Source organism: Echinococcus granulosus (assembly GCF_000524195.1).
Source record: "Echinococcus granulosus chromosome Unknown EG_S00054, whole genome shotgun sequence".
In the NCBI taxonomy this organism is placed as follows: domain Eukaryota; kingdom Metazoa; phylum Platyhelminthes; class Cestoda; order Cyclophyllidea; family Taeniidae; genus Echinococcus; species Echinococcus granulosus.
Genome location: NW_020170434.1, coordinates 351,827 through 377,315, shown reverse-complemented (window position 1 = coordinate 377,315; position 25,489 = coordinate 351,827). Strand labels below are relative to the sequence as shown.

At 41.1% G+C, this 25,489-nt stretch overlaps 5 protein-coding genes across 5 annotated transcripts in view; 2 read left to right on the top strand and 3 right to left on the bottom strand. All coding sequences in view use genetic code 11, as the record gives it.

Annotated features, from left to right (window-relative positions):
* Window positions 1-77: 77 nt before the first annotated feature.
* EGR_06292 (PC3-like endoprotease variant B) lies at window positions 78-6,482 on the bottom strand (the record flags this gene model as incomplete). The annotated part of the gene is made up of 11 exons (XM_024495541.1): window positions 78-300; window positions 514-683; window positions 765-867; window positions 1,019-1,119; window positions 2,386-2,631; window positions 4,821-4,993; window positions 5,580-5,668; window positions 5,765-6,000; window positions 6,041-6,139; window positions 6,220-6,315; window positions 6,396-6,482. The coding sequence occupies 11 exons, from the start codon at window positions 6,480-6,482 to the stop codon at window positions 78-80; spliced, it is 1,623 nt and encodes a 540-aa protein (XP_024350064.1).
* Window positions 6,483-10,752: 4,270 nt separating this feature from the next.
* On the top strand, window positions 10,753-12,931 carry EGR_06291 (Craniofacial development protein; the record flags this gene model as incomplete). Its single annotated transcript, XM_024495540.1, is given in 9 exon segments — window positions 10,753-10,813; window positions 10,834-10,894; window positions 10,930-11,062; window positions 11,080-11,114; window positions 11,249-11,308; window positions 11,390-11,446; window positions 11,491-11,638; window positions 11,667-11,752; window positions 12,838-12,931. 9 exon segments carry the CDS (start codon window positions 10,753-10,755, stop codon window positions 12,929-12,931), a joined length of 735 nt encoding a protein of 244 aa, XP_024350063.1.
* Window positions 12,932-13,119: 188 nt separating this feature from the next.
* EGR_06290 (NADH dehydrogenase [ubiquinone] 1 beta subcomplex subunit) lies at window positions 13,120-13,963 on the bottom strand (the record flags this gene model as incomplete). The annotated part of the gene is made up of 3 exons (XM_024495539.1): window positions 13,120-13,182; window positions 13,253-13,641; window positions 13,891-13,963. 3 exons carry the CDS (start codon window positions 13,961-13,963, stop codon window positions 13,120-13,122), a joined length of 525 nt encoding a protein of 174 aa, XP_024350062.1.
* Window positions 13,964-15,344: 1,381 nt separating this feature from the next.
* On the top strand, window positions 15,345-22,452 carry EGR_06289 (hypothetical protein; the record flags this gene model as incomplete). The annotated part of the gene is made up of 6 exons (XM_024495538.1): window positions 15,345-15,893; window positions 15,968-16,055; window positions 16,654-16,999; window positions 18,392-19,037; window positions 21,826-21,896; window positions 22,269-22,452. The coding sequence occupies 6 exons, from the start codon at window positions 15,345-15,347 to the stop codon at window positions 22,450-22,452; spliced, it is 1,884 nt and encodes a 627-aa protein (XP_024350061.1).
* Window positions 22,453-24,628: 2,176 nt separating this feature from the next.
* Window positions 24,629-25,489, bottom strand: part of EGR_06288 (hypothetical protein) — a gene marked incomplete at both ends in the record, with an annotated part of 2,325 nt that continues 1,464 nt past the window's right edge. The window contains one exon of the mRNA XM_024495537.1: window positions 24,629-24,764. Within this exon, the coding sequence (XP_024350060.1) occupies window positions 24,629-24,764 (136 nt within the window). The remainder of the gene's footprint in view (window positions 24,765-25,489) is intronic.

Sequence of the window (25,489 nt, the reverse complement as noted above, 5' to 3'; positions counted from 1 at the left end):
AGGTAGGGTATAGCTCCTTTACTAGTTTCATCATCCATGATTAACAACCAAAGTGGAACCAAGAAATGGGTTTCTCTTCAAGCTACTCCCTGAGTTATCTGAGGTAGGCCTTTTTCGGAGGCGTTGTATATGTCCCCATGACGGTGGCACAGAGCTCCATTGATGCTACTCATGCCAACGCTCACTCCAGTGTATCGACCCACTTCCAGAGTCATGTGTTTGACGGTGAATCTTGAGGGGTTAACTGAGGGATGTTTTAGTTGAAGATGACATGCTATGGTGAGGAAAAGTTCTGGGAGACTTCAAAGTTGTGGCGACAAGCGAATTGTTTGATCATCTTTTTAGCCTTCCGGTCCATTGTAAGCTTACGCTAAAGCTAACTCGAATGATAGATAGTAAAACACCTTCAAAAGTCACTCATTTGTTGGAGTTCCGCCAGGACTGAAAGTATATCCACCTTCACCTACCGATTTTTCACACAAAACAGTAGTCACAGATGGATGCGTAACTCACAATTTAGAAGTGAAGGACTTAGGCTTCGTCTCATTGAACAATTTGTTGGCATCCCTCCACTCTCCTTTATACAGGAAGCACAGTTTTCGTTGACCCAACGGTTTCCAGTGTCTTGCCAGCTTAACCATCCGGACGGCGTTCAACAGACCGCTTCCATAGGTGTGACTCACCTGAAAGGGAACCGCAAGAGGGAGATTATAAAAAGCTGATGAAGTGACAGCTAAAATAATAAAAGTGGCTGCTCAACACACCAACAATCCACCACCATTAATGCTGAAGTCCACGGCACTGGGGGAGGGGATTCGACCACTCAGAGCCAGCAATGCGCTCACGTCACGTGGAGTGAGATTTGGACTGAAATGCGTAGATACTACTTATTTGATGACAACTCAATGTCTTTGGAATATTTAACGCAAGTGGTGAAATGTGCTTGATTAGTAATATGAAATAAAACTGACCGAAAAGTGTTTTAAATCTTTTTCCATAAAAAAGGTGGAAAACTTACTTGGCTTCCATAGCTAAAGCGATTACACCCGCAGCTATGGGATTTGAGGCGGAGGTCCCAACAAAGCTGCCAGTGCACAGGTTGTTGATTTTTGTGGTGTACTAAAGGAAAACACAACGAAATTATGCTCTGCGTACCCTGTGGTTCCCGCTTTTTCGCTCACTGTCTGCCTTCGTGTCATAAAGTTCTACCGAGGCTTAGAGCTTCACAATCTCTCTACACTTAAAAAAAGCCCGCTGACTGTGCCCACATTTTTTCTTTCTACTTTAAAAGGAAGTCAGCATCTAGTATGGTCTGGCAGGGAGATGGCAAATGTTAACTCTAAAGAGACTCAGAAAAGAACAGCTAAAACGGTGTTGATGTCATACCAGGTACTTCCACTTGTAGAGGACACGGTCCCCCTCCATTCATTTCTTTTCTAAGCAAAGGACTACTGGTGAATGGAACGTGCTTACTGTGGAGAGCACAGCCCATTGCCTAGATAAATCGCACCTCAACGCTACGCTCGCTAATCTTAAACAAAACTGCAATATATGCTACTAATAAAGGGGCAAGTAGCATGCGCTGTATCGTCTTCACTCCTGATCAAAGATTGGCTACTCCGCCTCAGGCAGACCTGTTACAACCCAAACAGAAGGATGATCGTAAGGAGCAGCCAAGACAACGCTCAAAAGATGAGTCTATGTCCAAGTTGATCGTATATCTACTTACGTGAACCAGTATGTATCATGAACTACGTGCACAGGTATCCTGCCATCAAAATCACAATACAAATTGCATCTGATGATTTGAACCAATCTTTTGAAGGTAACAAAGTTTGCTTTTAAAAGTTAGCCTTTAAAATGCAAAAAAAGTACCATTTTGATGTCCCTTTTAAAAAACAACATTATTCGGTTACTGATCACTGTTTACCAACTAACAACTTTGACATAAAAAACTGACGTAATATGAATGTCGCATGAGCCCAATCTTTTATTTAACAGTGCTTTTACAACCTCATATGGTGAAATATTCTTCCTTTTTGAATACAAATTATAAAGTATATTGTAATTCAGTGGCCATAAAAAGCTGAAAAAGATAACCGAGGCGGAGTGGATCGCGAGGGTCACTGTATGCATAAATTCCACTTAACTTGCACATAAATTTTGCTAGAAAAATTTCCCATTGTGTCCGAAACTTTAATGTCCTCGGTGCAGTTGAATCTGAAACTACACAACACCTATTCCATAAAAGTCGAGTTTCGTACTTTCCGGGTATTTTAGCCATTTACTATTAAAATTATTCTTTCCACAATGAAGGAAGTTCTTTGGTGTGCAAAACATGAAGTAAAAATTGCTTTTATATATAGTTGAACAAGAGTTAATTACCACGAAGAGTTTTTGAGTATTAAGTTGAAACTTGAATGTCAGTCTGTCCTGAGCGCCCCCGACCGGCACGGCAACCGCCACCGCAGAACAGGCTTCACTGTAAACAGGCGGCAAACCGTTTTCACTCACCGCGCTGACAGCGATCACGTTGGGGTGATTGACGAACCCATCAGCACCACAGTTGTCTCCCATGGCACCGCCATTACCCGCGGGGAAGACGAACACCGAGCCGCGGCCGTGGTTGCCCTGAAGGTGCGAATCGCGACTGAGTGGATGGAAGACGAGACTTAAGGTGTGATGCAACACCCGTCTCTGAGGAGCTAATCATCACAGTCTGAGTGATGCGCTCTACTACCACAAAGAAATGTCCTTTACACTTGTCAAGGTAAAATTTAAGCTGGCATGTCGCAAATCGGGCGGACTCGAATGGTTTTTGCTTATTGACAGGCTTAAAAAGGGAACAAAAGAGAGGAAATGAAATCAAACAAACTACAATAAGGTGTTGCGAGGAGATAAACCGAAACCGCTGCAAACTCTTTAACTGTGTGATAGCTTACTGAGCACTTGAAACAGTTTGATGTCACTTTTTTGAAAGGAGATCTTTTCTGCTGTTAGGAAAGTGGTCAGAAGCCGGCGTGTGGCCTCTACGAATGGTGGTGATGAAGTGCTCCAAATCCTGTCAAGGTTTCTAGTCCCTCAGAGGCCTTTTGCAGGGCTCAAAATCGACGTCATCAAGGGTTGCTCGACCCCTTTTAGTCTCGTGATGTGTCAACGTTAATTACTGTCCCTAACCTATTAGAGCGGGAGGGAGGAAGGTGTCTTCTTTAGGAATTGAGGTACTAAATTCGCAAAGATGCGTCGAGAGCGGTAAGACCATCTCTCTGACTGCCCTTTTTGACGTTGGGGTCCGAGCAAATGGTGAGCGAGCAGGACCTGTAGCTCGAAAGGCAGGCAGTCCCCAATACAGCATGGATATCTACCAACCCACTCCACGCTTCCAAGTTACTTATCACTGCATCCATACAATGCTAGCTGAAAACAGCCCGATCACGAATGAGACGTCTCCCCTAGATACCACTTGTCTGCTTGAAGAACAGTCAGAACCAATCAATCAGTCGGAATCAAGTTAACATGAACGTTGCAAAGGAAAGAGGGAAGGACATTTCCTCATCTCCATCCACCACATCTGCGGAGATTCTCTCAAGCTCCAAGCTACCATCTTATTCTTCACTCAGACCACCATATGGAGAGAAAACAGTATAGAAATTGAACTGTAATGGAGTCAGAAACAAACAGCAGACAGGAGATATCTCACAAGTTCATCAAGAAGCTGCAGTTCCCTTCTCCCCTCGTGATGAAGGTCCACCAAGTGACTGTGTCTTTATTAGGAAGTGCCAAGAAAAAGGCGACACTTCATCTTAGTTCCGTAAACAAGTATGCAGGGCTTCATTCAGTCTTTCAAACATGCACTACCCTCCTACCGGTTCTTACAGCTCTCCTAGCTTTAATAAAAGCAACAAAAAGTGACGTTTTATCGTTTTTCGTTGTCATAAAGTGAGGCAAATCCAGCTGTCTTAGCTACAACACCTCAGATGCTTCTACTACCTCCTCCTTTTTTCCACCAAGGGTACAATAATTAAGACACCGACGAAGAGTCGAATCTGCTTCAAAGAGTTAAATTTCTATATTATTATCACACAACTAAGGTTTCTTGGCAGAAAATGTAGCAACGTTCCAACTCTGTAGCTAGTGGAGACATATGCCAATCGATTTGGCAGATTATTGTAGGGGACTCAAAGAGGACGGTGAAGGGAGGGGAAGGAAGAGGACGAAGAAATGGAAAAAGGAAAAGGAGTGAGCCCTTCCTATCATCAATGCCAAATAATATGAGCAACGCATCACAGGCATGCACTTGAGTGATACCTGTTTACTGAAAGACAGGAGATTCGCTTACCGAACCTTGCCTCTCACTCACACACCCTCTCCACAAATCACAGTTATGCACACATGTGCAAGGATGGATGCGATTGCTAAGGTTAACACATACGCTACAGAACAAACCGTGTGAGTAATTCACCACATGCGTAAAGTCAGAGATAGAAGCACAGAACTCACCTTCTCCCCCCTCTAAGCAGAAAATGAACCCGTATTCTGAAGGTGCTTCAACTTTACGAGTCTTTGAAATTGTCGCGTGTTGACAAAAAACAAGGTAAAATCTTAAAATCGAAACATTTTTTGAGAAGGAAAAGGGAAGAAGGTGCATAAATTTATAGTGATGAGAGTTGCCCAAATCTGATTGGTTTTCCCACTGGCGGGAAAATTGATTTGTGACCCCCGATAGCCGATACTGATTGGTGCAAAAAAAATGGAATAGTTCCTTGTTTTTTAGCATATCATTCACAAAAGTATTTTATAAAAGGGAGAAAAAAACTCACCTTAGTACCGGACTCCTTCAGTGCCGAGTTCATGTATTTCCCAGGAGAGCGCAATGTCCTACCATCATCAGTGGGACCCCAGGAGGAGATGTAGATGTTGGCCACGTCCGAGAAAAGTGTTAAAGCCTCCCCAACCATAAAATCTGTAACTCTGTTTCCGAGTAGACGAACTCCTAAAAACCCCACCCCCCACGAAAAAGGCTCTTAACCAGTTAAAAAGGATTGTTTAGTCAGTCGCCGAGCAGCAAATGTGAACTTTGCCTCGTCTCCAAGTTCATCTTTGATCACAATCAGCTTTGGACGTTTTAAGAAAACTACTAAATCTATACGTAGCGCTTTAGGCAGCAGAAATCATCGACGACTGATACAAGGTAGTGACCTAACACGGAGTTTGTCCCTTAAGTTAATCGGACGCAGCCTAGCAATGCTTGATCTTCGCATCCAAAATTCCACACGTCGGTAATCGACACATTTTAGAGTTCAGCTGCATTAGGCGTCAACTTGTAACGTTGTGTGAGAAGTTAAATAAATGAAGGAATTAAATGGGCGTAGAAAGATACACAACATTCGCCAGTTTGGTTACATATTGAGGTCCTGGGATATGCAAAGCAGAGGACCCCGTGGCAATCAAATGAAAAGTACTTTACCCTTGTCAATCGCTACTCCTCCTTCCGCGATTTGTAACTTTTTATCATGTCAGAGGAGGCAAAAGTATCGAGTACCAAATTATCAAATCTACACAAGAAGAGGTCAATTTACCTCCCAATGTAGCATTGTAGGCCACACCAAAAGCGCATATGGAATTGTTTGCCACTGCAGCGAATAGGCCAGCCACTTCCGTACCATGACTAGAAGAAAAAAAGTTCAACATGGGAGTAGCGGTTTTCTGCTTCAAAAATAGGAAGGTTGAATGGTCTACACCCACGCATACACACCTCACTTACTTATCAACTTTATCCATCCTGGCATCAGTTCCACGAGCATCCTTCCGTGTGACGTTGACCAGATCAGCGGTGAGATTTAGCTGAATGTTAGGCAGAAGGTCGTCGTGAGTGGTGTCAAGGGCATCATCCACAATGATGCCTATGACGCCCTTGCCGGTGATGTTGGATATGTAGACCGGGTAGACGTTAAGATCGATTCCAGCATACTCGCCTGCATTTGAATTACCATCATTGAGCTAAATGAGCCAGTAGATAGTACTGAAGAGGCAAACCCACAAATTGCCACATATCACGGCTATTCGGATCGTTAAAAGTCACCGTAAATCTCATTTTCTCGGCGCGTTTCTTAACCGCTAAAATGTATTCGTCATCGTCCTAAAAAAGGAAACATATAACTTGGATATGATGCAACAAGAAGATAAGTTAAAATGATGGAATTTAAAAGATCTGCTGACCGGAAGTTCGACGACTTTGTATGGTCTTGGATGAGGATAAAAGGCTAGAGCCTTCTTTTCAACAGGGAATTGTGGCTGGTGCTCAACATATGAGACCTAGAAAGTAACCAGAAGAGTAGTTATAGTAACTGAGCTCAAAGTAAAAGTAGATGATAGTTGTCCAGAAGAGTTCTTACCCAGGGTAAGAAACGACAGGATTCGTACAGTTCGAGTAATTCATTTCCCGTGCGATCAGTCACAAAATAATGCAAATCAGGACCCATGCAATCCTTTTTTTGCAAAAAAAAATTAAGTTGACGCCAAAACTTCAAGAAAACCAAAATGTATCTTATAAGCACTAGGATATTTTCAAGGAAATTTCTTTCCAGATTAATCATTAACATGCATGAAAAAACACCCCACTGAGTTCTTAACTACGGAGAATCCAACTCCTCTAATTAAAAGGCAATTTTGTGAGAAGTAAAATGAATGGGTTGTAAACAAACGCACGCAGAAATGATAGGCGAGACTATTATCCTCAATAAATTTCTGTAACTCGTGATCTTTGGGTTCCCCTTTGATTAAAAAGTGACTCTTGTAGGAATGAGCAAGAGCCATAAGACATAGGAGTGAAAAAGCCTGAACCATTTGGTGAGAGACATGATTAAAGGACCGCATCTACGACTCAACGGATTTGTAAATGCATTTTCCTTCTAACGCTCGGTCAAGGTCAGTGGAGGCACAGAAAAAAAAACGAAGATTACTTCAATTAGCCAAACGCATAAAAGTGTTAAAAAAATTTCAACTGTGGTGAGTTTCGTAGGGTCAGATTCTTACAATACAACCAGTTTTTGTTCAAACTTGACCCTATTACACTTTTTCTCATTGGAATAACAAGAGAACCGAAACCTTTTTTCATGCCGTTTTTAGGAGGCAGCTATTAAGCATTAATTTCTAAAACTAATACAAGCATTTGCAAGTGTAAATCTAAATATAAAAAAATCAGTGCTATTGTACATAAGGTATTTCCGCAGCTTTACAAACTTATTATGCAATACTCTTTACTTAGTCATGGGATGAAATACAAGAGACTTCTGCTCAAAATTTGATCGATACGGTGAAGCAAAAAATAGGGTACTGCAAGATTACAATCTTGCAGAATGATTATTTGTAGCGTTCCGAGACCCCCCTGGAGACTGATGAAGACATAATAAATACGATGGCGGTTTTTCCCCCCGGTATTGAGGAGGCTTCACATTTGTACTTCGAACTGACCCTCTTGTACCTCCCTCGGTGGGCTGGCCCATTGGGCCATGCCAATAGCCCAGATACCTTTTCTGCGCTGAATGCATATTCTGCCCGAGTATTTTGTCATCTTTCGTCCTCAGAGAGTCTCTGGATGCTACAATAATACTCGGACAGAATATATACATTCTGCCCGGAGAAGGTATTTAGGCTACTGGCATGGTCCGAAGGCCATTTCGCCCGGCGTAGTACAAAGGCCAATTCAAAAGCCGCCCCTTGCCAATACCGAGAGATGAGCAACCGTCGTATTACCTGTTGACACGCCCAATGCAGTACGTGCGGGGGTCAGAATTTTCGTTGGCATGTTTCTACTTTACCCCAAGATATTTTGAAGTCCTCATCGGTTTAATAAAAGTCGGTGTGAAACATGAAGCACATACAATAATATTAGAGTCAATGCTAGAATCAGGGAGATCAGAAGGAGAACAATTGTGTGTTTGTTAAATAATATGTCTTCGATTGATGAAGTCGCAGGCTGCGTCTAGGGGTTCGCAGACACAAATTTCCATATTTGTGAATTCTTCTCGGTGGCCTAAGCTCTTTTCCCTGACCACGTAATTTTTGTTTTATGTCAGGATTAAATTCGTCAGTCCGTTCTATGCTCACGAATCCATAACGGGTGTGCGGAGTTACTTCCAGTTGCGAAGTTCATAACATGCAGTTACTGCATATGGATGGTGTCTACACCTTGTGCCCAGCTACTTTGTAACAAATCCAGGATAAAACGAAGTAAATAAGTGTATCAGAGCTTTTCTTCTATGCAGTAGAATATTAAGGCGGATTGTTGAAACTCCAGGATTGCATATTATGAGAGCGAACAGTGAATACCACCACACAGCATTAAAGAATTTGAACTAAGGACATTTAAAAAACGTACAAAGATTGTAGAAGGACTCAGAGTCATTGAGCCTCAAAGAATGTTTACGGAGAAAGTATTTTAGAGACTAGTTCGCAATTAGTGTTTTCTCATGAGTTTAAGGATCGTCATGCTTGGCTGCGCTGAGGCGCTAGTGAACACAAAAGAGGACGCCCATGTTTCTTTAGAACTGCTTTAATACCTGCTAGTGATAGAGGCTGTTTATAACTTTAGAAGAACGGAGAACAAAACAGGTTTCAAGGCGTGCGCTTATTTGTGCCAGAACACGTAAAATGTGGGGTAAAAGTAAGTTTGGGAAAAGTAAAACTGTCATTAACGAGGATATTTGGAAGTAGGAATTCAGAAAGCAAGAGAATGAAAGTGAAAAGATATGTTTTTATCTGCGAAGGGAGGTGCCTGATGCACACTTTGCTAGGCTGGGTAAAACTTTGTGGTGGAATGTAATGTGTGGTATAGAAATAACTCTTTTGACTTGAAGGACAACAGATCCAACTAACAGGTCAGAATGGAGGAGATTTTGCCTGCTAAGCAGTCTAAAAGGGGTGATGGTCTAGGATGAGTTCCTATGATGCATCATAATGCCAGGTTGGTACTTAGGTAACTTTATATCCCGAAAAATAGGGTGATTTTGCTATAAAAGGTACTCATCGAATATGGTTTAAGTAATTACTACTTGTCGCGTAGAGATCCGTAAAAACGGACTTTTACAAACTGCTGATTAAACTTTTTAGGAGTCTCCTATTTCACCACTTGATACAGTGCCGTTCTGAGGGATTATAGCAAGTCGACGGCAATCATCGTCAGATCTATCAGCATAAGGTTTGATTAGTTCCTTGAATCGCCCCTCCTTCTAGAGTTCCAACTTTGTAGGATTGCTGGTGTGTCAAGCCACTAAGTGACTGTCATGAGAGCCTTTGCATCGTGATACTCTTAAAGAGGAAATGTAATTCGGGATTCCAAAGTAACCAGATCTTGGGTCTCACATCTGGTAGATTTATTTCAATAAATGATTATACTCAAAATTGAGGCAATAGCTGATTGCTGAAGCCACAGCGACCTGTTTGGTTATGAAATTAAGGTCTAAATTTGCGGTGAAAGGATGCGGTTTAAGTGGGAGATCACTTCACTGTCTGTAAATTGCATTTTCGTTCCACTCTGTGGCAAAGTCCTTGGGCTAATAGCCTCACGGTCAACCCACTCGAACGGATGTAGTGAAGGCCGAACTGCGGCGCATCTGAAAAACCCAAAGGAAGAGCTAAAAAGTTTGTTATGGGTGAAATGCGAGGAAAGGTGAGGCTTAGTGACTGCATGTGGTGTCGAAGGCGGGTTGTGCACAAAGTAGGGTCAATTTTGCTAATAGTGATACATAAATGAGGACTCTATCTGCTTCTTATTGGATTATATGTACTGTGTTTCATAGTTGCCCTAGTTGCAGCGGGTTGCGCTAAAATTCTACAGCGTGGCTTTCGTGTCTAATAGTCGCTTAGCCCCTGTAAGCCCAAGTCGTGTGCAATAATTTATAGTATTTGGCTTAATATGACCTCAGGAAAGACTTGGATATTTGCTTTGGTGCAGGCTGAAAACAAACATAATTCGGAGGATTATTTATCCTGATTTCTGCGGCTGATTGCCGAATCATATCGTTAGATCTGTAAAGTGGTCATGGGTCATGATAGTATCCTTTTCAGTTCACACACTACCACTTCGGGTGGTTACGAGAACGGGTGGGGCACCACAAGTGCAATCATTTATTTCCTATTTTAAGTCCTTTTTGTTACTTTGTTAAGTGGGACTTAAAGCTGCCAAATGTATGATAATGTAGCAGGTAATTACACATTGTGGCCTTTTTTAAAGGTAGTAATTTTTAATAGGATTAAAATGAACAAGACGTTCAAACATTTATTAGTATCTCTCAACTACTGTTCAAAAAAATCAATAGAATTACAAGTTTGCGTGGACTGAGCTCCTCATTTAAATAATCCTCATTGTAAACAAGTAGGTTAAAGTGAACTAATTAATGCTGCGTAAAAGTTGTAGATCATAATACCGTGCAATGGAACATTATGGCATAAGTTAGGACGTTTTAGAGAGGACTGCAAATTACCAGAGCTAAAATTTATTTAACATATTAGGATCTATGTTTTTTATTTGAAGTTCTTCATTAATAGATATTGGACGACAGAGCATAGAAGCCAATGACGACTTTGCTATTAAACAATCACATAGTTTTGCATTTAAATACAAAATACAAAAATACAAATACAAAAACGTGTAAGGGTCTTTTTATACTGAACACTTGTAGGAGAGCTTGTTTTAAATCATAAACACATTATCTGAAGGACAACAATGTCATTAATTTCTAGGTTTTTACGATGAGTGATTCGGTCAAAAGTGCGTCGGAGAGTTCAGACGATGAGGAGTATATTCCTCCAGGTACGCGGGCTTTATTCCAGCGAAACTTCTAGCGGATTATGTGGAGGAAAGCTCCGAAGATTCAGATGACAAAATCTCAGAGTTCGTTCTGCATATTTAATCTACTAGTTGTTTAGTGGCGAAGTAGGAAAAGGGGTGAATGCCAAAATGGAAAGTAAGCTACTCAAGGAGAAGGATAGAGACGAAATATGGACTGATTTTCTCGAGAAAACTAAACCGATGGTAACTTTGCAAATTTTCACTTATGATGTTTTTTTTCCATAAAGGACCAATTAGAGCAACCCTCGTCACATAAATCCCGGTAAGTACCACATTACTTTGTTCTCTCACTAATTACAGCGTCTTTATTACCATTTTAGCATAGGCGCGAGAATATGGTTTAATGTTTACCGATTTTCCATCCTCATCTGTCACTTATTTTGGTCATTATTGCAGGGAAACTCAAGCGAAAAGTAACTCCACTCACAATTCTCTGCCTGCAGTTTCTTTCCATGGGTGTGTGACCGCAAAAATGGGGATTTTTTGTTTTTATTATATCGGTGAATTATCTTAATCTACGCCTTTCGTTTCCACTAGTGTTAAGTCCAATTCCCACAACTCATCGAACGAAAAAGTCGGTGGACTGGGTTTAAAGTGGGTTGGACATAAATTTGTGGGTCACTTTGAACCGCTTTTAGACGACCTGCATCCTCCACCGGTAATCGCTTGGCAGATGCTCTGAAAAGGCTAAAATCGTCAACCCTTTCCTCCGGTGTCCCAAAGATATCCGTTCTGGTCTGTCTAATTTTGAAATTATCATCAGACTTGCTTTTTAAAATGGCTGGAGTTTGTTTCGTTTCACTGGTTTTTGTAGGAAAAATCGAGGCAAGATTGGGAATCCTTCACTGAGAAGGAAGGCATTAAAGACGACCTCAAGCTACACAATAAGGGCAAAAACGGGTGAGTAAATTCCTCGTGTCTCAGATATTTGGGCCAAACTCTGAGCATTTGTCAGCTGTTTGTAATTAGTCACTTGATGAAAGTTTAATTTTGAACGCCTGAGCGTCTTCCCGGTTTCGAAAATTTACTCACGATTGAGTTCATCGACTACTACCCTCGGATGACACTTTTTTCCATCGAATAGAAATCTAACTTAACCGTTTTACATGAAGTCCTGGGGTTGTCAATGCATCTTTTCTGCATTTCAGAGTTTTAGATGAAATTCTCGGGGTCTGCTTTTATCCGAGATTTTTTGGAAATATAGCGAGCAAATTTTTGTACATTCCCTTAATTCTAAAATTCTGTAAGATATTTTAGTTTTGAGTGGCGTTTGAACCTGGTCTAACGAAGTGCAAAACACCTTTTCTAAGTCGGATCAACTGGCAAATCAGCTGACCTACTAGTCAAATTCTGAAGCGCAGATTTGTCTCTTGGAAAGACTGAATTAGATTTCTCAACCTGAAATTTCCCATAATTATTTGGTTACTTCTTACACTTTTTTTAAAGCGCTGCTTTCCCACTCTTAAACCATCGATAAAGTCTTTTCTCTCTTCGGAGGATCAGATTTTGCTGATCAGGCATCGAAATTGGTTGTGATACTCGCACAAGGCTCTACAACGACACGATTGTGTGAATAAGTCACCGCAAATGTGTGTGTGGGATACCCACCTCATAAAGGCATCTACTGAATCCACAGTCGACTTACTTGGAATGCACACGTTCCCTAAAAAAATATTGCAAGTTTGATGCTTGTTTCTCTACCTGACTCCTCTCCTCTGTGACAAGTCTGCTAGTCACATGCGCGGTGTCGCCTAGCCCATTCCCTCGACTGTACATTCAGGTAGACCGCTACACGCGCACTAAGCAGTTATTTGAGAGGCGATTGTTTTCTTGTGTCCCGTAAATGAGTCACCAAAAGAGCTGCGGGATTGGTGCTTTCCACTTCCACTTACCAAGTATATTTACAATTAGCTCGTCGGGCACACAAAGGCCTAACAGGGGAAGTCGCAAACGTAGCTTTAGCAGACAGTTCTCTTGTTATTCAGGTATGTCGAACGAAAGGCATTTGAAGCACGAACTCAGGAGCGGGAATATCAGATATTGAAGGAGGCTCGCCTAAAGAGTATCCAACGGCGGTGACTTCTCCTTCCCCTCTCCTTCCTCGCGTGTACACAAAATTTGTACATTTTTACCTCTCACCTCTTCACATGAGTGCAATCAGCAAACCGCGTTCCGCGGAAAAAAATAGACCTCAGACAAATCTGAAGTGCTTATTTATTAAACTGCAAAAAACTACAAATTCCTAACTGAGTTCGGGAGTGGGGTTCTCACTCGTCAGCTGGCTCGAAGGTGTAGTTATCACGACCATTGGAGGGGTATTGTTTTGGCATCTGAAAGGGAAGTTGAGACTCTCGTCACTTTAAAGTAAAGAGGAGAAGGTACTGGACAAAGCTTCCATACCATAGGACGAAAAAGTTTGTACATATCTCCAAGGTAGAAGAGAGGGAAGAGGATAAACACTGGAGCGATGAACCTAATTAGAGTTCGCCAGCGTGGTTCATTGTAACGTAGTTGCTGTTGATAATTGTCGTAGCCCATAGGGCCATAAAAATCCCAGAACCAAGGAATAGGTTCATTATAGTTCCTCTTCAAATGTCCGTAATCATAGTGTTCGTAGGGATCACGATGAAGTTCGTTGAATGGTTCTAACTTGGGATAGTCGCCGGGACAGTTCCCGTCGGGTTCGTAGGTTTCATAGTCCTCAGGCAGGAGGCCGTATTTTTTTGCCGCAGCTTCGCGCTGAGCCGGGGTGGTGGGAAAGGGTTTTGGTTTCCAGTCTGCGTGCCAGTCTGAAAACAAAGCATGGCCACTTTCAAACTGCCAGAACAGTCGACATCACTCTTCTAGGGCACAAAAAACTGCACAAGGTGCTTGAGTTAAGAAAATACAAAACCCCACTTTCTGTGGCACATGACCACGAAGTACAAAGCAAATTTGGAATGCTATTAAATCAAGATTACGTAATACTAAACAAAAGGGGTTGGAGCAAGTGAAAAATAAACCAATCAGTTACGAGGACGCCTGAAAATTCCACTTACAAGCGAAATTCTTCTGCGAAACTAGGGGCAGACTAAACCTTAACAAACCGGGGCCTCTACAAATTAGAACCATCTTGCTATTTGCACGGCTTTCATTGAACTTGAGCTAACGGTGGGTGAAATAAACAAAAACATGTCAAAATGGGTTGAATGGCACTAAATTGTAATCACGGTATTTCGTTCAAACATAAATGAACAAACTAGTGTCGCTATTTTATTTTTGCAAATGTACCAGTTTGCATTGGTCAAACTTACTGTTTCTAAATCAATTTTCCAAAAAATCCAGGCGAAAAACGCTAAGGCTTTTACGTGCCTCAATAAAATGTCTTAAAAAATTTTTAGTAAAAATTTGCAGTAACAAAGTTTAAGAGCCTTGTGGTTTAAAGAATTCAGTGGAAATTACAGAAAAATGTGTTGTAAACCTATTTTAAACCTTTTTTATGCGATACTTTATTTGATTTGTTTTAAATTTTACTCTCGATGAACGAATTTAAAAATTGCGTTTGTTATCGCGTACCGCATGCAGTTAGAGAAAATCGCCCTAATGCTAAGCCGTCAAATGCGTTTTCCATCTTAACTTTGTCTAGTCGTTGCCGTGTCTGACTGCCACTATGGCATCGTAGAGGAACGACTGTGATTTAGGAACAAAATGGGTGTTTTGCCAGTAATTTGCATTCACGAATAGGTAGTAAATCTCCGCACATTCGAATAAGTTTCAAGACATCCATTTTATCACATTTTTACGTCTTGAAAGCAATTTTTGCGGTTTGTAACACGCTCTGTATTTATTGTATTAAACCATTTTGTTTTTGACACTCCGCCTTTATAGCCTGATTATAATTTTCATTAAAGTATAATTTCTACTGTGATGTTCCATTTTGTCTTTAATACCTGTAAAACAGCACTTTAGAGGCGAAATTCTTTACCCATTTTTGAGGCTAATAGTGTTTTGATATGCACATAATTCACTAATGCACTTTACATACTTTTTGTAGCTCTTTTTGCTTTATGTTTTAATTTTTTGTACTTTTTGTTGCAAAATTCATTTATTTCTTTTATTTTTTTGTTTGGATGAAAGCTAAAGCCTTTTAAGTTTGTAGATAGATTATGTTGCCGCCTTAATGACATTTACTTTACTAAAGTGGCCTTTAATCTACTTTGTTCATCAGTCCTATAATTCTAGGCGTTCTTTATACGCTAGATGTTTTTTTACAGTATTTTTTGCCATTTTTTAATTTGATAACTTTAAGTTGCCCTTTTTACTTCTATGGCCATATTCGGACCATTTCATTACCAATAAATATGTATATAGATGCCAAAAATACTAGGAATATACCACTTCAATATAGTAATATTGTTTCACCAAAATTTGCCAAATTTATTCTCCCAACCGGATTAGCTTATTTGACCGGTAAAACCAACTCACTTTTCCTCACAGGACAAATATCCACGGGATGGCTCAACTAGTCGATTTCCACCATCGGGGCCTTCCAGTTACCCCTCTCATCCTCCTTCCTAGTGGATGGGTTTACAATTTAGAGTGGCAGACTCTGTGTCCCACGGAGGAGACGCTGTTCGATCTCCTTGACAATCAGTGTTTCAGTGCCGCTCTCCATTTCGCCATCAACCATCCCTCCCCACCGCTCAGTGACTCACTTCGACGGCCTCGCGCTGTCTCGTGGTTCAACTTAGAGGTCAATCCGGCTCTCAAAAACGATGTTGTTGCTGTAGTCATTCCCATAGTTGGTTGGAAACGAACTGACATTCTGCAACTTCTAGAAACCTGTGATAAAAACGCCAACATGGAGAGCGATTGGGATAATCCATGCTATGTGGAAATACACCAATGTATTCAAGGCTGGAGGCTAACGCAATTGCTAAATCTTCGTGTTGTTGTGGCCCTTCCATGGCCCGACTTAATACCTCATTTCGGCAAGCAAAATCCACCCAAAATTGAAAGTGCCTTTATGGATTTAAGAAGCTTTGCTAAAAGAGGAATCCCTGTAAGTTTTGCTGAATTTTCGACTAAATTTTTGAGTTTAGAGGAGATTGCATATACATTGTAATTTATTCTAAGGTAACTGTCCTGCCAAATATGTTTGAAGAGGCAACGAGAGAATTGCTGCTAACTCTGCTAATCCTGACACTAAAAGGCTACGGCCGAGGTGGGCTTACAACTTTGAAATTGCTTTACCATAATAACGCTAATATCCCATTTGTCTTTGAAAGAGAGGATTTGACTACCAATGGTGGGATGAACAAGGCATTATTCTGCTATGAAAAATAGACGCACGATCAAGGCATCAGGCGAATCCTTTCACGATGGATGCTTTCCTGCTTAATAATCAAACTGATGCGGGACTAAGGAACTAAACAAGGCGCTTGTTCAAACATTTTTAGATAAACTTTATAAGTTTAGGTAATGTGGCTGTGGATTGTGCTACTGTTCTGCCAATCGGTGGCGTTTGACTAATGTCTGGTAAAATTTGACTTTGAAGGATTTGTCAACATGGCTGAGCGTCATCAGGATGATCTTCTTAATCATTACTGCTTTGGTGTTAAGTGTCAGGGTATCAGAGTTTCGTCGCATGCAATAAATAAACACCTTTACGCTGGTTAAAAGCGAAATCTGAGTTTTCGCCCCTTCTTGGCTTTAAATTTCAGAAGTTCCAGTGCCTCTGGTAAATTTCTTCCAATATGACCTACATTTACCATCTCCACTTCCTCCGCCTCCTCCTCCTCCTTCCCCTCCACTAACATCAGCAAAGTCAACGTCAGCCCCTGTTCTTCAGCTTCCCAGACGTCCAGCAAATATGTCACAATCATTGACTCAAAACCGAAATGCTTTTTCTCCACCCGCTGCACTATCTACGACAGCTCCACCAACGAGTCTCACCCTCGCAACCCATCCTACGGAGCGTTATGGTTTCCGACCTTCCAATTGGATATGCCTATCAGGGCCTTATGGAAGTCCTCAGTTGTGCCAGAAATCGCTCCGGGAGGTTGTTGTAGGATTTCTGGGTCTGATAACGGACTCTGCGAGAGAGATGGCATTTCTACTTAAAAACGGATTTGGCATGAGGGTGATGTACCATCAGAGACATCCGCTGTCAGTATTTATTGTTTTGTTTGCTACTTATTCCGTAATAAGTAGGTCAACATTATATATTTCTAGTCATCTATTCTAAACAGTTTGGTAGATTCAGCCATTCCAGATACACCTATCTTGGGTCTAGCCACAGGTTAATGGTCCACTTAGAGCTTCTAAATAGACTGACACATCTCGCAAATTATCGATATATTTTTTATGGTTATCGTCCCTTTGCCTAACGTAGCTGGGATTTCAATCCATTCACCATGTTTTGCTCACCCTAGACTCATTCACTTCATTGGATGTTTCCCTATTTCAGACCTATTTTATTATCCTTGCACCATCTATCTGTTGATTTTTTAACAAGGATTCACTTATCAATGCCTGAATGCTACTCGGTTCCACCATAAATCGACACGCTCACCCGGTTGTTTGTTTAGTCTTCAAACTCCAAACTCGTTTTTTCCAAGTAATCATGTCCACCCACCACTAATCCATCCTTTTAGCCATTTTTACTCATCCATGACATTTTCAAACATACTTGGTCAATTTAATTACCTTCACACCCGTTGTAAAGTCATTTCATTTTTGTCCTACCCACTCTATATGTGCCCATTATATCAGGTCCATCCATCCATTCATTCATCCACCTGTCAGAGTTATATCCTTTTATCCATCACTATATCTGTCCTTTATCTACCCACTTATTATGGTTACGTCCTAGATCCACTCACAAATCAATTCTGAGTTAATTATTTCGTTCTCTTTGGGTCCTTTTATGGACCTCCTATCCACCTGTTCATTGATCTATCCGGAACTAATTGTGGAGTGTTGTACATCTCTAGAACGTTGACTTTTATCACCTTTTGTACTAAAATCATTTTTCCTAATATCATATCTAGCATTGGTAGGAACTGCTTTGAAAAAGCCTTCCGCAAATGACATATCCACCCGCTCTTTTAATCAGACAGGACACCTTTTCATATTTATTGCCCTAACATTTCTCTGCTAACTTACCTTGGACTCATACATCCAGATCCATCCGACTTCGTTTTATCAAACCTAAGTCAGTCTAGTTGTTCTAAAATCAGTCAATTATTTTATCACCCGAGCACTTTCAAATCCATTCATCCTAGATTTGTTAAACTGATTATCAAATCACACATTTAATCATTCTCACTGATTCGTCCTGGATCTATTAAACTAATACAAGTTCATTATGAGTCGAGGAAATCAATCACTTATTTCACATTCACAGACTCAAGGTATGGTTCGTCTATTCCTTCAGGACCTCTTCATATCCTATTGCTTAGCCACTCATTTAACGCCTTATTTGTTAATTCTTAAGAAAAATCCACCGACCCTCCTTAAAACACCACAAGTGTGACTAATTTCCATTATTTGTCATAGATCGGGCATCACTGGAATCGATTTTGAGCCTAAAATGCCAACCTTCCTACAAAACAGTGACGTCGTAATCATCATGGACGACTGCAGCGATCGCCGAGCCTCTCTCTCCAAAGCCCTTAGGTCACGGTCCCCTATTCGTCAAAAATCCACCAAACGCTCCAGATTCATTCTTCAAGAGGAGGACTTCCGTTACTTCAAACCCACAGGCATCTTCATTTCAACCTCTCCTGTTGAAAATTTTAGTTTCGCCGCTCTTGCTATGGCTCTGCGTAATCAGACCCTTTCTGGTGCTGCTTTTACCATTCCTATGGATGGAAGTCTATCCTCAGACGAGCTGCAACCCCTCCATCATATGAAGAACGTTTTAGCCGTACCGCCACCATCGACAGCGGGTTTCGGACCCAAATTATTGCGTCGTCAACTAGCAGGTCTCGTTCTGCAAACCATTTCAGAAGGTCTTGGTCTGCCATTTCTCGGATCCATTGAACTTGCACCTCCAAGTGATTTGGAAAGGAATTTCAGCCATTCAGCTTCAAAAAAACCAAAGAGTAAAGGATTTTCAAGTCTAACAGCTAAATTTTGGAGCGTTTTCCGCAGTGGACAAAGTGAAAGAGAGCGTAGACAGAAAAGGAATCAATCTGTGTCCGTGAGATGAGGAAAATCATAACAATGTAACAGAACTGATGGCCCTATTTGCCATTGTATGCAGAAGTGCAATAAATGTGCTTAAATCTGCCTCATTTTTAAGGAGTTAGACTTAAAATTTTTTGGCGCCTTTATTGCTATGAAGGCTTCCAAATGGTCACATTTTTGGCGTTTTAGGTCCGAGCTCCCCGAGTAGAGGAGCCAGGTGAGAGGAACAGACGTTGGCATAAACTCCCCTTCGTTACTCATTAACAAAGAAGCTGCCACCTGGATATCCGGGGAGTTGGACATCTATTACATCGGCTCGTTGGTCTTCAAACTTTTTATCTGACTGGGGGAGAGCGCTCACCTTGCCACAGTAACCATCGTTTGACAGAAGGTTGTTCTCCCCTGTTTGGTCCTCATTATTCATAAATATCTTCGTCAAATTAGCTTAAAAGCAATAATTTGTATTAAGCCTATACGCAACATGACTAGGTGTCGATAATTTCTTACCTTGTTTAGGTAGTAAAAATCTCGACCTAATTGTACTACTTATTAGTAGGAGGTTATTTAAGCGACCCCATGAGACCAGACATTTACTTGGCACTAATGGAGTCGCCAAAGTAAACGACTATTAGAGTCTGCATGTTTATTGGCCTGATGTGTCAAGAATTGTTGCCATTTCTTGCTTTTGTAAATCTGTTATTCAACTGGTTAGACGTTTGAGAAATAAAAACTCAGGCAAAAAACTACGTCGTCACATGCCTGTGACTCTAGTGGAGAACGTGTTTAAAGATTGTGTGGTTAGTAGGCACTACTTTTTCCCCTTTATTATGGTAAACATACGACAAATTTATGAGCTGAGAAGTACAAGGGATATAAAAAAGGTGCAAATCTAGGATACAGATAAATTAGTGGGTGACTTTTATGCACGTCTTGTATCGGGGCGTCGAAGGTAAATCAAACACATTCAAAAAGATACATTCGGGGTCCACACATCCAAAGTTCACTGATTTAACAATTGCCTTGTGTGTAGATGATTCGTTATAGCGCCTAGTGCAATCAGTGTTTGCCGAGTTGTAGGATCTGTCCCCAAAATCGAGACCCTCTATTGCAAATAAAGCCTAGAAAATGACTGAAAACTAGATGTTCCTATTGTCAAATTCTAAAAAATCCTTTTTTAGACATGGTATGGCTTGGGACACTAATCTTTTTATTTTACTATGCTTCCGTCCGCATAAAATTAATCTATCACTTGTCCACGCATCTATCCATCCATCCATCCACCCATCGACCTGAATCACGTATTTTGCCTTACTGTGAAGATCTTGAATCACAATTTTTTCTATCTTTTTTATTCACGTTTTTCATCTACCCATTCATTTTTATATTTACTGTTTTTTTAAGAGATGTTCTGCTACATTTGCCGACTGATAAGAGCATAAACCTTAAATTGTTCTTAATATCTACTGACGTGGACATGCAGGTATTACTGCATTAATTCAAAAAGGCTACAAAAACATTTGCATACTAATAACTCTTTGGAATACCCATCAGTGCAAAAGGTACTCCTTTCTCACCGTGATGCCAATTTATGCCTCTAGAGGAGAACAAGTAATCACTCTCCAATCCGCTTCCCACGATCATATTTCATCCGTCCATTCTCTTTCCCATGCAATTATATGGTTTTAAATGTCACAAAAATGTGACAGTCATTACAAGGTCTGAGAAATATGGAAGGGAATGCAAAGAAAGAAGGATGAGAGCGTCTCTCTCTCTCCCTCTCCCATCCAAACTGAACTGTGCATTTTTTAATGGAGACTTTTGTTAATGCAATGTGAAGGATCGTGTCTGGTTTTTCTATTTTTAGAAAAACACTTTTCTCCAGCGGATTTGACTAATCCTAGGTACTTATCAAAGACGAGGTATTTTCCGCATACTGTCCAATTGTGTTGAACAAATGAAAGTCTCTGATGGCGAACACTGCAATGTACCCAAAAGCTATTTTTTAATCACATCTAAGCCAGTTAGTCATTCAGTCTGCCCATATAATTATTTGCTTCAATTAAGAATGGCTAAGCTTCCCTCCTCGCTGTGCTGTCACACCCATCTTTGAGTATTTCATCATGGCGGAACCGATTTACTTGCTTAAACCATTCTTGGATGAAATTTTCGCTACAGCACCTTCTCTAAATGGTGGAGAATAAGTTAGAGAAGAGGCCTCTGCGGGTTCACAAACCCAATAGTCTCTACTCACTTTTACTAGGTTCAACCACTGTCCTATGAAATGAAGGTAATTTCATCAAGACCTAACAAAAGCCACGTAAACTTTTTTGGTCATTTGTTAACTTCCTGTCTCGGGTAGAACCTCACAGCATTCCAAGGTTGCTATGTTCAAGGTTCGAAATTTTCACAGTTATTGTTAAATTTATTTATAGCAAAAATTTATGGTATAGAATAACCCTTTCTGTGTTCCAAAATACTGAACATATTCTTTCCCAGCGTCACATATACGTGACGCCAGTGCTTTCTCACTTGAGCTCGCGCATCGCATATGTGTGCAGCAGTTAATTGAGTGCAGCTTGTATTTCATCAAAAAAAAACCAAAGTTGTTGTTTTGTACCAATAACTCACTGTGCTTTAATAGCGATGAAATTTCCTTCTATGGCGCCCCATTTCAAATCCACCCCTTACATGGAATCCAAACCACTTCCATTCGCAACACCTATTTGTCAGAATTGAAACTTCTTGACGCTAAGTGCAAGATACTGAGTTGGATTTCAGTGGCTTAACTCACTTTTGGACAGGAAAAAAGGACAGATATGAAGGAGTTGAATTTTGCCAATTCCATAAAGGAGAGATGTGAGGCCATGGCAACGTACGTCTTGCCACTCAAACGGAACTTTGATAGACATCATAGCGATTGAAGATCACGGATGGTTAAGGCGCGATTTGAAACGAATTAAATCACACAGTGTGATTTTTCTACAATAGCGAACTTAATAACATCTCTAATAAATTTGCGGTAAATTGGGTTCTCTTATTACTTTTCATGAAATGAACTACTGCAACCAACAATTGCCCCTGCTACTGAGCCCATGAATGTCATGACAACTGCACGCATTAATAGGTACTACATGGTTTTCATAATTATTGCACTTTTTATGCTATCGAATTCCATTCTTCCTTTTATTAACCTCCGTCTCTTTCTCTCTCCGCCTGGCTGACGTTGGAAAGTTGCCTCTTTCAGACAGTCGGGCAGCCCTGAACACTATCATCGAACCAATAAGAAGCGTCGGCAAAATGACAAGCCTGGACAAGCCATTAAGGGTGGCGATGGCAGCGGCAGCGGCAGCGGCGGCAGTAATGGTGTTTCGGTGACAGTTTTGACATTCGACGGAGGGGAGAGTAAGACAGAGAAGAGAAAGTGGTAGTGGACTAAAGGATTAAAAGGCAAAGGGCTTGCTCCTCTCATCATTTTTTTTTCGGCAAGTATTAGTTAATTGCATTTGGAGAGTTTCGAAAAGGAGTAGGAGCTTAAGTGAAGGGAATCCGATGAATTAGCAGTCATTTTAATGGTGGTTAAATAGCTTTTTTAAAAGGAGGGAATGTATATGCAAGAAATTTATGGAAAAAAAGTTGGGGTTTAATTATGAGTAGCACCAGGAGGTTAAAATATTTTAAGGGGGAATCTTACTACAGATAGCGTTGCGCAGTAAAGCAGAGATATGCATCAGTCAATTGGCATGGTACATCTCATGGTGTTCTAGCTCTCTTATTTCCTACTACTCGGTTTCCTTATACCAGTAGGTGGCGGTTGAACACAATGCAGGCAAAGAAAAATCACCTTCTGCAAGAATTCCCTTTAATCGGCCTAGAACAGTGCAACAGCTTCTCCTCTGGTTCAACGCAAAGTATTTAAACTAGGTGGCTATTTGCTCGGAGGCAGGCTGTTTGTCACATTAGGGAGGAAGGCCCTTACCTTGAACAGAACAGGCCGGAAGAGAATAAAAAAGAAGGGAACAAAAAAAAGAACGGAATGTGCCTGTTGGTCAAACCGCCTTCAGAGCAACGTGTGGAGAGTAATTCGCAACAGTGCCTCAATTGAGTGCTGATGTCAGCTGCATCAGCAGAAAAGGTCGTGAGTGTCATTCTCAGCAGACGCCCCCCCCCCCATCCACTACGAGCTGACAGTGTGTCTGGAAGATGGTAAGTCTGTTCTACACTTCTTTTGCTTTCACTATCACAACACACCGTGCACTCGCCACTGCCCCATGGCCAGCTGACTGGCTGGCAGGCTGACAGCTTGACTAACCTATGATGCAAAATGCCACTCTCGTGTGTTTGGCAACACTCGGTCGAAACCAACGCATCACGTCATGCCTTATCAAACCACACACCACAACACATCATCGGTTATCCTCACATGACCCATCCTCCCTCCACTCCACACCTCCACACCACACAGCACTTCATCCTACATCACCGTGCACGCTTTGTGTGTGTGTGCATGTGTGAGTGTGGTGCACTGGCGATGCAATTGTTCTTGTACTGGTGACCAATGCAAAAGGGCCGCGATCAGTCCCCTCCATTGTATTCCATGCAACTTAAGGGTGTGCAGGTACTGCTCCTCCCTAAGAATGGTCCACGATTCATCGAACCGTTGACAATGGGTGCTTAGGCAGGACACGAGGGTGAGATGGATGACTGGAGAGATGGCGAGACCCACGGAAGGAGGGAGGGATGGAGGGAGAGAGGGAGGGAGTGGGATTGGGAAAAGAGGAGAAACATTGCACCCCCCCTACTCCTCCCCATTTTCATTTCTGCTGCACGCAATCATCTCCATTCATTGGCATTTGCATTGCCTCACTACACAATCACATGAGAGGTAGAATGGACAGTGGGGAAGTAAACATGAGACTCTGCTATTTACTTCGAGTTACAACGCATCATTCCTGTGTCTCCCAGTTGGAAAACATTTTAAATAACACGCTCTGATGTTTGTTATTTTTAAGATTGTTATTAGCATGGTAAGGAGCCTCCTGCGGATACTCAAGTTTGCTTCAAAAAAAGACTAATTGAAGCTCCAGCATGTGCTAAAATTCCATTCCTTCACCAATAAATACGTTGGAAGCCGTCGAAATTTTCCTAAGGCATCACAGTAGCATAGAAGCAATATATTAGAAATAAAGCCAGAAGAGCAACATAGTGACATTTCCCAATCAGTGTTAGTTGAAGACCAAGTTTTCTACTAAAGATGAGGTTGTTCTCGTCAAAGCCGCGTTGATGAGCCCAATGGCTACTGTGGATGCTATGATGGTCCTCGTAGAAGTGAAAAAACAGCTGAAATAGCGATGAAAGCATTACTATTCCAATTTTTTCCACTTTTCAGCACCATTTATCTACAGATGTTCTCTGTGCAGACAGCACTTTTCCAAAAATTCATTAATTCATAAGTGAGTGGATAAGTGAAGAAGTAAAAACCACTCACATTTAATTTAGTAAAGGTCAGGGGGCCGCGGATGAAATGTCTGAGGAGAAAATTTATCCGCGTGAAAAGAAAATTTTCCTAGTGAAAAGGTCCCACCGCTCAGTGCAAATGCCACCTTGTCAGTAAATTTTGTTTCCACCTGCGAAGTAAGCAAGAATTTGGAACAAACTGCATTCAAAACTCCCTAATTTTTCAGATTTTACAGATTTGATAAGTGTGTAAAAATCTAGGCAAATAGTGGAAATTGAACAAATTCTACCGATGTATTTAAAAACAAAGCATTTTGCCTATATTTCTATTAAAAAAAGTTGGGAAACCTTTCAGTAGAAGGGAATCCATTTTAAGAAGCAGTTAACAAAAAGCCCTCTGACAAAAAGACTAACAGCTTCTGAGACCCATAAATTCTCTAACAATTAGCACTAAAAAAGCAGATTATGGAATCATTAAAGGTGCATTTAAAAAGCGTACAATAGTTTAAAGGCTACGATAATATATTCACAGAAAGAGGGATTGATGGAGGAAGGCTAATACTGGTTTCTGAGGTGAGAATACGACAAAAGTTGCGGATTCAATTTGAGTACACCATGAACGCATGGATGGATGGATTAACCTAGGAAAGGGAAGTAGATGTGAAATGCGAGGATTAGGTCTAACTGCCTCGATGATAGACGCGTTGGCGTATGGAGATGGTGGACAAATTCTTGATTCTTAAATGAATTAACTTTTTATGGTAAGGCGGCCGGGTGGAAAATTTAGCGTGAGAGTGTAAAATCAGTTCATTTAAGTGATTCCAAATGTTAGCTTACCATTTTTTTGTAGCAAACCAGAGTAGCTGTAGGAAGCTCTTTACCATGCTCAAAACAACCGTGGAAATAACAAACATTAGAGTGTGTTATTTAAAATATTTTCCCACTGGGAGACACAGAAATGATGCGTTGTGTCTAGAAGGGAATAACACAGTCCACGTTAACGCCTATTCT